Genomic DNA, 14,902 nt, shown 5'->3' with positions numbered 1-14,902 from the left:
GGGACATGCTGTCAATTTCATTTTATGAGGGCAAATGTTTATATCTTGATCCCTGCATCTCAAAGTCGCTCTGCAACAGGTTTGAAAACTGTGTTCACACACACGCAGTCTCTGCAGTAAAGTTTTGTAGGATCATTATGCAACTTCTTTAAATGCTCCAGGTCCCCTTTATTCCATTCGTTAAGCTTTTCTTTTATTATAGAAGGCAATTATGTCATCTCATGGTAGGCTTAGACTCAAGACTTGTATGTGCAGTCTGTGAGAGATTAGCATCAGGTATAAAGAGTCTCCCCCCCCCCCACAAAGAGAGTAAGTAAGCTCTTAAAAGAGTGCCTGGGGCAACCCAGCCAGATGGCAAGGTGTAAATAATAAAATTATTATTAAAACTGTCTAGGAAGTCCTTTCATGCCACGGATGCAACACTCAAGGTTCTCCTGGTCGGCAATCCTAAGGGCTGGCTCTTTTGGGGTACTAATTATGCTTTTGAATTTATTTTTTCTTCTTGTGCCATGTCAAGGTCTAGTGCCTCAGTGGGTTTTTTCAGTATCGCTTAGGGTCCAGAACCCTTAATCTCACTTCTTAGGTAGGCATTTGTGGAGCGTTGTGGTTTGGGCAGCCATGGGGTCTGTTTGGTCAGCGCCAGAGGGCTTAGATGGAGCAGGGCCCTTTTGAGGACTTCTGCCATGCTATGGGCCACCATTTTTTGAAAGATTGCAGACTGTGTTTTTGTCCGTTTGCAACGTGGCAAGCGGTGGGAAATATCAGGGAAGATCAATTTTGAAGCTTACAATGCACTCTCTAATAGATCACTCAAGTGGGTGTTTAGAGGCACAGATACATCCGGAGGGTGTTGGAAAGGTCGAGGGAGCTCCAGTATTAAGCTGTTGTTATATTCCTCAATTTCCGGCCTCCCTTATACATTTCTATAATGCTATAACTCCAAACACACATCAAGAACCAAGACAACAGTCCTATGGGAGTAAAGTCCAAGGAATTTAATGGGATTTAGGTAAAGGGACCCTTGACCATTAGGTCCAGTCGTGACCGACTCTGGGGTTGCGGCGCTCATCTCACATTATTGGCCGAGGGAGCCGGCGTATAGCTTCAAGGTCATGTGGCCAGCATGACAAAGCCACTTCTGGCGAACCAGAGCAGCGCACGGAAACACCGTTTACCTTCCTGCTGTATTTATCTACTTGCACTTTGACGTGCTTTCGAACTGCTAGGTTGACAGGATTAATGGGATTTACTTATCAGTAAATATGCGGGTCGCGCTGTGGTGTAAACCAATGAGCCTTGGGCTTGCCGATCGGAAGGTCGGCAGTTCGAATCCCCACGACGGGGTGAGCTCCCGTTGCTCGGTCCCAGCTCCTGCCAACCTAGCAGTTCGAAAGCACGTCAAAGTCCAAGACTGTAAATAGGTAGCGCTCCGCCGGGAAGGTAAACGGCGTTTCCATGCACTGCTCTGGTTTCGCCATAAGCGGCTTAGTCATGCTGGCCACATGATCTGGAAAAACTGTGGACAAACGTCGGCTCCCTTGGCCAGTAAAGCGAGAGGAGCGCCACAACCCTAGAGTCATTTGCCACTGGACTTAACTGTCAGGGGTCCTTTACTTTAAAAAATAAATGGCTAGGACTGCATAGTGATTCACCGTTAATCCAGCAGCCAGTTTTTAAGAGACTAAAATACAATGGTACCTTGGTTTACAAACTTAATCCGTTCTGGAAGTCCGTTCTTAAACCGAAACCGTTCTTAAACCAAGGTGCGCTTTCCCTAATGAGGCCTCCCACCGCTGGTGCCCTTCCACCATTTGGATTCCGTTCTTAGACCAAAGTAAAGTTCGCAAACTGGGACACTACTTCTGGTTTTGTGGTGTTCGTAAACCGAATCGTTCGTAAACAGGACTGTTCTTAAAGCAAGGTACCACTGTACTAACATGAGAAATGAAAATATTGATTGGGAATGTCAGTTAACCTTTTGCTTTTCCATGACAGAAATACCGGTATAGAAATATGACGCTGGGCAGGGGGAATTAGGCTTAAAATAAAACGTTCTATTTGTTCAAATGTATCTGTGTATTCTGGTTTGCTCCTTGCAAGCCCTCATAAGCTGTCAGACCTGTGACGGTGGTAGTAGAGACCACAGTGATCCTCAGACACGTTGACAGCACCATTTTATCTTTAATGTTCCATAATTTAGAGAGAATGCCTTGACAATTTGGTGGAATTTTAACATAAAAATTATTGTAGAAAACTGATGCCTGTCACACAAACATTTCCTTGTCTTCTGAACTCCTTGGGCTTATTGGAAATCCGTTCTAGCTCACAAATGTACACTGAGAAGAATACATGCTGCTGAATTCAATGAGCAAATGAAATTTGTGCACAACTCCAATTAATGTAAAAACGTCTACATCATCCTTGGCAATTCTAGAAATGGATGGTGCTGTTCTAAAATGCCAGTGACCAGTTCAAGTACAAAAACAGATGCCCAAATTAAGTGGTTTGCTGCAGGTACAGTACTGAAGACATCTCACACACAAGGGCTTCCCCATTGAAACCGACATCGTGTACATTAATATACAAAGAACAATGCTTTGGCTAACTGCAATGGCAGACTTTATAATAAAAAAAGTAGTCCATGGGATTTTTTTTAGCATGGATTAATTTCTGCTGTACATTTTGTGAAATAATAATTTGTGAAAATGGAAAATGCTGATACAAAAGTAAAAAGATTGACTCCCAGTTGCAAAACTTAAAAAAAGAACACCCAACACTTGAGAAGGCTTATTATATAGGACATCCACATTCTTGGCCATTTTTTTTGAAATAGGCGCAGCACAGAACAACAGTAAGGAAGAATAGTCCCATCTTTTTCCTTATTTCATACTGTAGAAATAATTCTCTGTAGTTTTTGTATCAAACATCCCATTTGTTAAGTATAAATAACCTAATTATTTTTTCTTGTTCGAAGCTGCCAGGCACCGGTCAGATATCGCAGTCGTATAAAAAGAAGGTCCCTGCCCATCTGCAACCAACTCCAGACTGGAACCAACTTAGAACCTATGGTGATTAAATATAGGAAAAAATTGTAATCTGTTAAATATACATATAAGTGTCAGTCGCTTTTTATGGGCAGAAAATGTCACAGGAGACAGTAAGAATGAACATCTATCTATCTATCTATCTATCTATCTATCTATCTATCTATCTACCTATCTATATGGGACACGGGTGGCTCTGTGGTTTAGACAGGGCTTGCCGATCAGAAGGTCGGCGGTTCGAATCCCCGCGACAGGGTGAGACAACAATTTGGGATAACATACAGTGCATCTGTTTGCAGAATTTCTTCATTATGAGTGAGAGAGAAGGCTAAATGGATGTCTAGTAACCCCCCCCCCCTTCTAGGGCCCAGAGGGGGGTGTTGTGTGGTCTCCGGGAAAAGCTGATCGATCACCAAATGATCTGTGGAATACAGTTTATTTACACTGCAATATTGCAAACAGTATGCTCAAACAACAGGCTTGGACAACGGCCCAGATTGGAATAATTTAACAACTTGGGAGTTGCTGCATCATTAAACTTTAAACGATAGACTTGGACAACAGCTCGGATTGGAATGAAGTCAGGAAAAGCTGCGCTGGGAAATAGACAGTTGAAAAAATATATACACACAAAGCTGTACTCAATGGATGAAAGGATATATGATTTCTGACATGATTGAGAATCACATAGCCAGGGACGGAGAACTTTAAAGCATTAAGATCGGAATGTAGAAAAGATGAGAACAAGAAGAAGAAGGCAGGAACGAAGATATTGGAGATATACTTCAGAGGTCCAGACTAAGGGAAGCCAGAAAAAATTAATAATTTGGATTGAAATTTGTTTTTTGTTTTTTAGTTTAGTGTTTTTAATTAGATTATGATTAGATGGATATGTTAATTGGCTGTTTTTATTGGAAAATTAATAAAAATGATTAAAAAATAAAAATAAATTATAATAGAAAATAATAATAAGCATGGATACATGGGGAAGAGTGAACGCTCTGCAGCCACAGCCCCACCCACTGTGATGTGACTGTACGCTTCATAGAGAAGACACTACTCAGGGATTCTGGTTAAGTCTGCAGTTTTCCACAGGTACATGGAATGTATTAACATGAAGTATAAATCCTAATGGGGGTTAAGGGGCAGGAGAGAGTAAACAGAACAGGCATTGAATGGAGGCAGCGACCTTCATTTTTTGGCAACTGCCCTATATGGGTTTTGTGGAGACCGCATTTAATACAGTGGGACCTCGACTTACGAATTTAATCCGTTCCGAATGCACACTCATAGGCCGAAAACTTCGTAAGTCGAGTTTCCCATAGGAAAAGCGGTTTCCCATAGGAACGCATTGGAAATGGAAAAATTCGTAAATCGAGGAAACCGCATCTAAAAACTCGTAAGTTGAGGAAACCGCATCTAGCTGCAAACGGGTTTTCCGTTCGGATGTCGGAAAAATCGTAAGCGCACGGCCACTTTTCCCGCTCGTAAGTCTAAAACGTCGGATGTCGAGGACCCACTGTATTCTGACATTAAAGGGGAATGTTCAGTCTCCTGGGGAATTGGCCTAACTGCTTTCTAGAATAACCCCTATTGACAGAAAAGTGTGATGACAGACTGACCTTCAATTTCTGTCCAGTTGACAGCGACCTCTGCTATTGGTATTTTAAAGCACTGAGCTATATACAGGAGTTCCACATCAAATGCCCTGCAACAGAACAGAATGAATGCTCAGTACTGTGTTGAAATCACAAATCTTTTATGCTTATATTACTGACCACCTTCTGAGCATAACAAAGAACTGGAATGAAACTGATATAGGTATACATGTTGCAACTCACTATTTTCTATCTGGTGAAATAAAAAAAACCTGAAAAAGCATTTTGGCGTATCAGCCTTTCTTCCTCCTCTTCCTTTATAAAGAAGCTAGTATTTATAGGTGTGTTAAAAGAGGGACAATTCCCAATAAAATAAAGGCAGTGCAGACCTATCCAATTTGCAGTCACCTGCATGGATATCAGCCTTTTTTCAAAATAAAAAAATTCCTTCAGTAGCACCTTAAAGACCAACTAAGTTTTTATTTTGGTATGAACTTTCGTGTGCATGCACACTTCGTCAGATACCCATACCCATCTGACGAAGTGTGCATGCACACGAAAGCTCATACCAAAATAAAAACTTAGTTGGTCTTTAAGGTGCTACTGAAGGAATTTTTTAAATTTTGCTTCGACTCAGACCAACACGGCTACCTACCTGTAACTAGCCTTTTTTCATTTTGCTTTCATTACATTCAAGGCAGCCTAGGCAAACATTTGCTACTTTTACGATACTCTCCTTGCCTCCAATATCTCAGAAATATTCAATTGATTGATGGCGTGATGAGATTTTTAGAAAGAGGGACTTTAAAACAGGTTTGGATTACTAGCAGTTACAACACAGAATGCACAGAAGTCAAAATATGACCAACATTGGACATCACATTATATCTCCATAAATAGCCCATTGATGAGGAGCTTCGCTGATTACAAAAGTAAGAAATCCCACTAAATGTGCAAAAGCTGTTGGCACGTGCCTGAAAAGGGGACTTGAGATCCCAGCCATAACAATGCACAGCACACACGGGAACTAAGCTCTTGAAAATGCATATATCACTAGCTCCAGCTGCCATTTACAATCAAAACTGAGGACGATACCTACCAGCGCTCTATATGAAGAAATGAAAAAGTCCGGGAAGCTGCCTCTCGGGTTAATAGTTTAAAACCACACTGGGTGTCTTTGATTTCCTTAACACAGAGGAACCATACTAGAAAGTGGAATCCATACATGAGAAGTGTACGGAAGTAAGACCGCTGCAGCAAAGGTAAGATAGCACAGGAACTAGCTCAATTATGTCCAGTCACTTTATAATGTCAAGTGTTCATAATGCCTATACATTTTTGTGACTTAAGTTTTAAAAGAAATGACAACACAGAATCCGTTATAGTTTCCACATGTACAAGTATGCATGCTGACACAATAGACCTGCGGTAACGCTTTGGAATATATTCTATCCAACTCAAAGGGTGTTTCGCCAACTTATCTTTCGTTGATAGCTGCTGCTTACGAGTACAAGCCATCGTTCTAATAAAACCCTAAAATAATTTAAAATGAAGACAAATGCTACCCTGCAACTAGAAGAACCAAGCACTAAAGCCAATTTCAGCTCATTTTCCCAAGCCCCCATGTATTCTCATGTGGCATAGTCTCAGGCTGCTGTTGCTGAAGATACAGGCAGTCAAAAGGAAGCAAGGCAGTGGGAAGTCAACGAGTTCTGATGGCCTAGACCAGGCATAGGCAACATTGTCTCTCCAGATGTTTTGGAACTACAACTCCCATGATCCCTAGCTAACAGGGCCAGTGGTCAGTGGGAGTTGTAGTTCCAAAAGATCTGGAGAGCCAAGGTTGCCTATGCCTGGCCTAGACAGTCTTCACCTGGAGGACTAGCCTCTACCCTCCCTCCCCAAAAAACCTTGCAGCTCCCAGGAAGGGGAAGGTCTTGTCTAATCTCATATTATTATTATTTTTTAAAATCATGCAAGTTACAGTGGGCTAGAAGCTGAGCTAGGAAGGCATGTACTCCACTTCTTCTGACTGCAAAGGACCACCAGCCAAAGAACTAGCAAACATAAGCTTACCTGTGCTATGGAATCTTGCTCCAAGTGAGCTCTAGAGCCACAGGCAATAGCCATCTGGTCCTAGAAGAAAAAAAATACATTAATAGTTAAGAAACATATATCAAACCAAGCCTCTGTGGCAAGGAATACCTATGAACACATTCAGCTGATGCCTCAACTATGCCCAATGCTGGTAAGGGATAGTTGTGACACCAAGATTCATGCAATCATGGGGTTACCAATTAACATAACATAGAACGATCCAGTGTGGTGTAGTGGTTAAGAGCGGTAGTCTCGTAATCTGGTGAACCGAGTTCGCATCTCCGCTCCTCCACATGCAGCTGCTGGGTGACCTTGGGCTAGTCACACTTCTCTGAAGTCTCTCAGCCTCACTCACCTCACAGAGTGTTTGTTGTGGGGGGGGGGAAGGGAAAGGAGAATGTTAGCCGCTTTGAGACTCCTTGGGGTAGTGATAAAGCGGGATATCAAATCCAAACTCTTCTTCCAGAAGGTCAAGAAGGTGATTTCTGCATGTGATGTAGAGGGAAGTGAAAGGCAGGTGGGGCTCGTCAACCTTGGAAAGGAGCCCATCTTGGTGAAGGAAAACTCTGATCCTAAACCTCTGTTGCCTTTTGGTGTATCTTCGGGAGAAGACAAAGCTAAGGAATAAAAAACCCTACACAAATTCGGAGTGGAGTCCCTCCTTCCTGGCATCTCCCACAGCCAAGCTGGCGCCAAACATATTGCTCTGCTTTCCTTTGGACCCCATCAGTGGGGCCGACAGGGTGGTCATACACACTGCCCAGGCTTGTGCCCCGGGGAGGACACTTCAGTGCTGATAACACAGTGGTCTGGCTTCACCCCCAGAGGGACACTCTACTGTCTCTCAAGACAGACAGATGCCAACTACAAAATCTATAATGTGGGGCTACTGTAAAATGTGTATATAAACATATAGGTGTGCTTATTTATTTATTTATTTATATAGCTAGTGAATCATTTTCTTATCAATTACAGGGGAACTCAAGGAGACTCAAAATTTATGGGGACATAGAATCATGAAGCCTAACACCGACGGATACCTACAAGCAGTTGGCACTTACAGAATAAGCAGAAGTAAAACTTAGCACATAGAGAAGGCTTGAGCAAGAATTTAAAATAGGAAGTTAATAAACACAGGGAGAGTTTGACAAATGGCTAAATGAGGAACCTGGGGCAGGGAACAGTTTACTGTGTCAGAAGACCAAAACTGTGGATCTTGTCTAACAGAACTAGGTAAGAGGGAATCGCCAAGAAGTAACTGAAGATTTAGGGAGTAAGTCAGGGACACCTAATTTGAATGGAGAAAGCAGAAGGGGACACAAATCTCTGCTAGAAGCTGTGTGCTCCAGTCATATTGCCTTCTCTGGATTACACCTAAAATTTTAAGGGCCGAAGAACTGCAAGCAGCAACATCTGCCTATGATATAAGAAGTACCTTGGCATACAGGCATGTAAACAAAGCAGGATTTTAATATATTTTTTAAGGAAGTAGAAAGGAAATAAAATTAAAATGTGACCGAATGAAAACTCACAGGCCAGGGCTGCAGGCTCTCAAGACCCTTTTCTACTTTTTCAACATCTTCAAATTTTGTAGCTCCGTCAGCATCGGCCATGAGTATTTTTTCCCCTCGTGAACTGAACACACCCTGTATGTAAGAATGATCAAAAGCCTTGTATCAGGGCATAGTCGGCAAATTATGCTGCGAAACTACAGGACTTCAACACCTCTTTGACAGAGCCACCCCTCCACCTGCACGTATTAGCCTAATTCTTTGCACTTTGAACGTAAAGGTAAAGGGGACCCCTGACCATGAGGTCCAGTCGCGACTGACTCTGGGGTTGCAGCGCTCATCTCGCGTTATTGGCCGAGGGAGCCGGCGTACAGCTTCCAGGTCATGTGGCCAGCACGACAAAGCTGCTTTTGGAGAACCAGAACAGCACATGGAAACACTGTTTACCTTCCCGCTGTAGCGGTACCTATTTATCTACTTGCACTTTGACGTGCTTTCGAACTGCTAGGTTGGCAGGAGCTGGGACCGAGCAACGGGAGCTCACCCCGTCGCGGGGATTCAAACCGCCAACCTTCTGATCGGCAAGCTCTAAGCTCTGTGGTTTAACCCACAGCGCCACCCGCATCCCTCATTTTGAACGTACAATCCTGCAAAATAATCAGCAGGCCCCATACAGGGATGCATCCGATCAGCCCAATGGTGCCTAGAAAGTGATGGTGTTGCAGCTGTGGACTAAACTTCAGTGGAATCAAGGGAACCTCTTTTATATAGTTATGGCTGCATTTCCATTTCTTGCAAGTTCTAAACAGGCAGTGGGCCAAAGGCCCCGTGTCTCTTACGAGGATCCGATCAGGAGCAAATTCATTCTTCATCTCCTCCCCTTATAGAGGGCAGACTTCAAAGCATTGTGGGTAGGCAGAGAAATCAAATGCAGAACAGCTCAGATGTCATCAAAGAAATGAAACCTTTAAATGTATATCCTTTCAATTCCAGGTTTCTGTTCTTGTGTCAGGAAAGGATTAATATAAATACAAATAGTGTACCAAATGAGGAAAGATAAACCAGAAGTGGAAGTTGGGGGAAGCCCAGGAGGGGCGGGAAGAGGGAATGTAACATGAATGTTATGGATAAGTGATGTTTGTAATAACTGAAAAAGAAAATGGAATAAAATTTATTAAAAAATAATAATAGCGTACCACATGAAATATAGTCGAAAATACAGAGATGTGGATTACTTCATGCCTATCTTATAGAAAGGGAAGTGGGTGGCGCTGTGGTCTAAACCACAGAGCTTAGGGCTTGCTGATCAGAAGGTCGGCGGTTCAAATCCCCGCAACGGGGTGAGCTCCCGTTGCTCTGTCCCAGCTCCTGCCAACCTAGCAGTTCGAAAGCACGTCAAAGTGTAAGTACAGTGGTACCTCTACTTACGAATTTCATGCGTTCCGAACGCACATTTGTAAGCTGAAAAAAAATGTAAGTCGAATCCCATAGGAATGCACTGGGAGAAAAAATTCGTAAGTAGAAGCAACCCTATCTATAAATTCGTAAGTAGAAACATTCGTAAGTAGAGTTATTCGTAAGTAGAGGTACCACTGTAGATAAATAGGTACCGCTCTGGCAGGAAGGTAAACGGTGTTTCTGTGCGCTGCTCTGGTTTTGCCAGAAGCGGCTTAGTCCTGCTGGCCACATGACCCGGAAGCTGTCTGCAGACAAACGCTGGCTCCCCTGGCCAGTAAAGGGAGATGAGCACTGCAACCCCAGAGTCGTCCGCGACTGGACTTAACAGTCAGGGGTCCCTTTACCTTTACCTTACAGAAATGATCACTCTAGGATAAAATTATCAGCATAGGCTCTCCTTACATATGGAAATTCATAGAAAATGACCACAGTAAGCCTGCAACTTATAGGGGTTACGTTCCTGGGATTGCACCCAAAGCCAAAACTGCGTATAGTCAAAATAGATTCGGTTCAATGGTGGATGGGATTGCCAAAGTCTTTCCCCCCCAGATGCCCACCCCCTTTTTTAATGCCCCCCCAACTGCGTAAAGCTGAATGTGCACAAGTTAAATATCTGCAAGTTGGGGGCATGCTGTATTTGCCAATACTGAGGTTTTTTCACCAAGAAAAGAATCTTAATTACAGAAAGGAAAACTGTATAAATTCATTACCATTCTAACCGCTCCCCCCTTTCCACGATTCTTCACCAAAGGGAGGACTCTCACTTTGTCACTGCCATATTTTTGGGTATACTTCAGCGCAACCTATAGAGCATGTGCAAATCAGAATAAGAGAACAGCAATCATAAATAGGAACTGAACGTCTCCTTCTCTCCTCATTTATATTAATGATATAACAAAGCCTACATTAAATATGAATAAATATTTCAATGTACAAGTGTGCTTAAAAGAATGTGAGCCTAGAAAGATATCTGGAGTTCTCTTCCCATTCCCATGCTATATTTCTCACTTTCAGTTCAATATTATCTCCACTAGATTTGAAAACAAAAATTCTATTTCCCCGATTAGTAACATATAAAATAGGTAAGTAGATATTTGTGTAACACCTTCTACTTTAAGTGCTCATATATCACATATACTGTACATAGGATTTGTATTTTTAGTTCTTAGACCTATCAGCAGGGAAAGTGTCCTTTGGCAGAACTTGAAGAGAGGAAAATGTATGAAAAATCTATGTTATTGTTGAAACAAAAATAATGTGTTTTGGTAACGTGGGATGGCACATAAAGAGAAAAGAAAGAGGATGGCAGTATAGCCCAAGCATTGAGCGTGTTGTCGTGTAGAGCAATTCTGGAAAATAATTGTATCTGTTTAGTGAAAGGGAATTATATATATATATAATGTTTTTTTTTCATTTAAAAAGATAGAGGGCTACATAAATTCAATGTCACAGACCACCATGGCACTAGTCCTGCCTTGAAGGGGTGTAATTAATGTTTAGAAATCGGTAGCCTTTATGAGCAGCAAAGTAACTTGGAGAAGTCTCTAATAATAGCTATTTTATTGAAACCAAATTCACATCTGTGGTTAGTCATATCTGAGTAAATAGGACACATCTTTCAAGGTGAAACCAGACAGTTAAAATATTTCTTGATTAATTTTAATTATCCATTTCAAATTATTATTTAATTATTAATGTTCACAGAATTTTTGCTTGAGGCACCTTAAGTACAAATTCAAAGAAATCCAATAGATAATTTTAGATATATGCGCACATAAATAGCTAGTGGCATCCCCTTGAGAGGCAGCCCCGAATGTAAGCTGCCTTGAGTCAGGCCCTCAAAATCGTAAATATGAACTTCTGTTTATTTTCTACCTTTTGCTGGCACTGTCAATATATTTAGAATCAGCGAGTCCTAAATACGTCTCCTACCTTTGTGGTTTGATCTCTGCTGCCATCATCAACTACTATGACCTCATATGTGAATGCAGGATCTTGCCTCTGTAAAAGTAAACACAGATCTTGTGCATTTGTCTTAGCATCAAATGTTCTCTTACTAGGATGACTAGAACAGGAGCAAAATGATATTTTTTATCTCATGGTTATTAAATATTGCAATTAGATGTGATTTTTTTTTTAAAAAAATACCTGTCTCTTCTCTAGGTAGTCCAAAGCTTCATTCAGCATTGATGGTACTGTAAGAAAAAGAAAGAAATAAAACCACAGATCTGGTCTGAGTAATGCTGAACAGGTAAAATAAAAAAAGATAAGACAACATTCAGTGTTATACATACACACAAAGAAAACAAGGACTTATTCTTACACCGTTCTTCCTCATTATATGAAGGCACAACTACGGAAAGGTCTCGTGTTGGGGGATCATGGATGCTGGGCACATGTTCCTTCTCATTTTCAGCATTCAAAAAGTATTTTTCATCCTCGTGTCGATTAAGGTTTGGAACCTTTGTTGCAGTTATGTGGGCAATGACAGCAATCTGGGAGAGGGGGAGAAAAGAAGATTTGCAGCTAAGAGTTATATATTATTTACACAATAGCATTCTGCAGAGAGAAAATAATTCCTCTTAAAATTAGAAAGGGTGAGGCAGCAATAGCCAAGTACCTTTCATTATCAAAAGGAATACAATTGGCAAGCAAGGGTTTTGTGGGGGGAAAGAAACTGCTTCCTGCATTTTATGTAAGAAGCTATTGCAACTCAGCCTTTTTGAGCTCTTATAACAGTTGCATTAGTGCCTCTTGCTATTGCACAAAAGTAACTTGGTGTAGACACGTCGTGTAAAATTAGATCAGACCCTCACAATTTCTGAGCTCCTGCTTTGCTGTCTGCCTAGAACTTAAAATAGTTTTTCTTTGTGGCCTGTTTCCTTTAAATTGCTTGAAATAACGAGAAACCTTTTCTGCTACATTTTCAAATCTTAGGGCTCCAATCAGCTGGTTAGCATCTACCTACAGACAGCAAGCATGTCAGTCATTTGGGAAAGGTTCAGTTGCCTCTTCCAAGAGAAAAGTTGGGAAAGAAGAAACTACAATATACTCATAGCCCAGTCAAGTTAAGTTTATTGAGGAGAGGAAGAAAGAGGTTGAAGTTCATTTACAGCATGTTCCTGTTAAAAGAACACTGGGATGCAGGCTAGGTGGGCATGGATTCAGATTCCTGTGGAGACATTTCATGGCTATTGACCTCCTCCTCCACACAACAGTAATAAAAGCAGTAATTCTCTGGTCTGCTATCAAAAAATAATAAGATCAGCAAGTCAAAGCACAATATAAAATATAGGAGATTATATTGGTGAGGGGTGGGGAGCATTACAATTACTGGTCTCCAGTGGCACAATAGGTCAGTGTCTGGCTGCTAATCAGAAGACTGGTGGTGAGAACCCACCCCATGGATGGCTGTGGCAGGATTGCTGGATTATAGTGGGTGGACTAGATGTATGATCTAGTGTTGAACACAGAACATAGACTTCCAGAGCAGGAGATCCTCAACCTGAGGGTCATAGGTCTGAAAGATTCCCAACCTGCAGGGGGTTGGAATAGATGACCCTTGTGGTGGGTCCCTTCAAACTCTACAACTCTCTGATTCTAATCAATTTCTGAAGGTGGCCCTGATATAATTTATTTATTCATCTAATACAGGGGTGGCCAACTCTCAAGAGTCTGCGATCTACTCACAGAGTTAAAAACTGACAATGATCTACCCCCTTTTTTTGAGTTCAGGTCAAAGTTGTTGAGCATTTTTTTAGGAAGGAGGAAGGCCCATCTTGGGGCGGGGTTCGGGTCAAAGTTGTTGAGTTTTTTAAGGGAGGAGGTAAAATGTTGAGCTTTTTTTAGGGGAGCCGCAGTTGTTCAGCTTCTTTGGGGGGTGATCTACTGCAGGCGTTCAGTGATCTACTGGTAGACATGCCCTAACCCTAACCCTGGTAGACATGTCTGATCTAATACAATTTTTACACTGATTGTATAAATGTTTATACACCAAAACTGGGCAGAACACAAGACTTAATCTCAGGGTTGTAGATTCGGGCCCCAAATTGGGCGAAAGATTCTTTCATTGAAGTACTAGATGATCCTTGTGCTCCCCTCCAGTTCTACAATACTGCGATCCAATGCTTGTGAAACAACAACAACAAACAAACAAACAAACAAACAAACAAACAACAACCCTCAAAGCGAAATGCAAACAGCCCCCCTTTGGGGGCACTGCTGTTTTACAGGTTCCAGCTGTTTAAATCCCATATAAAGAGGAGTCGTGAGCTGCAGGGCCTGGGGATGCCAAGCGCCACAGTCATGCGGCGGGGCTACTCGGCGGCCAGTGAAAGGCACTCTGCGCGAGCTCAGAGGTCCTCTTGCTTGGGAGGGGTTATGACGGTGAGGGATGGAAAGAAGACTAGGATGGGGAAAGCGGGAAAGCTCCAGGACTAGGACCCCGTGCCCCGTCCCCCCGCCGCCCCTCACCAGGAACAGCCCCGAGACCGCCAGAGCCACGGACGCTTCAGCCAGCCAAAGCAGCTCCATCGCCCTTGCGCCGCCGCCGGCAGAGACTCGAAGCAAGGGACACGGAGGCGGAAGTGGAGAACGACTAGGAGGGAGAGAGCGCACGGGGCTTCCGCCAGCACTTCCGGAGGGACGTCGAGCGTTGCTATTGGTCGACACCAAGGTCCTCATAGACCCATAACAAATAGATGCGTGGAAAGAGGCGGACTTGCAAGTCGACTTTGGACTCATTCTCCCCGCCCCCTCCGAACCAAAACCTGGAATTGTAGGATTGAAAATTTTGGGAGAATCAGTGGAATTCAAGACTTTTACAGGGAGGGCAGATATTGTTCTGTTCTGTTTCTTATTAAGATATGTATTTTGTGTTTTACATTTTGCTATTTTGTGCTTGTAAACCTCCCCGTGATCGTCGTATGATGGGAGGTATATTATAAAATAACAACAAATAATAATAATAATTATTATTATAATTAATACTTATAATGAATAATATAATAATGGCGTCCAATTTAGGGTTCCGTTTGGGATCTGAAGTACACTTAAAGTGTTGTTATTATCGCTATTGGTATTAATTATCTGTAAGCCGTCTTGAGTACCTGTCAGGGGGAGAAAGGCGGGGCATAACTTAATAAATAAGAATTAGTTATTTCATGTATGCTGCGAGCTGACTGGTTTTTGCATA

General features: G+C 42.2%; 1 protein-coding gene across 1 annotated transcript; it reads right to left on the bottom strand.

The window, feature by feature from the left end:
* Positions 1 to 2,161: 2,161 nt before the first annotated feature.
* On the bottom strand, positions 2,162 to 14,282 carry ALG5 (ALG5 dolichyl-phosphate beta-glucosyltransferase). Its single transcript, XM_035140465.3, has 10 exons — positions 14,182 to 14,282; positions 12,032 to 12,203; positions 11,857 to 11,903; positions 11,641 to 11,709; positions 10,419 to 10,511; positions 8,272 to 8,385; positions 6,719 to 6,778; positions 5,742 to 5,893; positions 4,667 to 4,752; positions 2,162 to 3,063 (listed from the first exon to the last, which is right to left on the bottom strand). The coding sequence occupies exons 1-10, from the start codon at positions 14,239 to 14,241 to the stop codon at positions 2,951 to 2,953; spliced, it is 966 nt and encodes a 321-aa protein (XP_034996356.1). The 5' UTR covers positions 14,242 to 14,282; the 3' UTR covers positions 2,162 to 2,950.
* Positions 14,283 to 14,902: the final 620 nt, after the last annotated feature.

The sequence above is a fragment of the Zootoca vivipara genome, chromosome 15, assembly GCF_965207765.1.
Source record: "Zootoca vivipara chromosome 15, rZooViv2.hap1.1, whole genome shotgun sequence".
NCBI classification, from domain to species: Eukaryota; Metazoa; Chordata; class Lepidosauria; order Squamata; family Lacertidae; genus Zootoca; species Zootoca vivipara.
The sequence above is the reverse complement of the archived record's forward strand: the minus strand, read 5'-3'. Positions and strand labels throughout refer to the sequence as shown.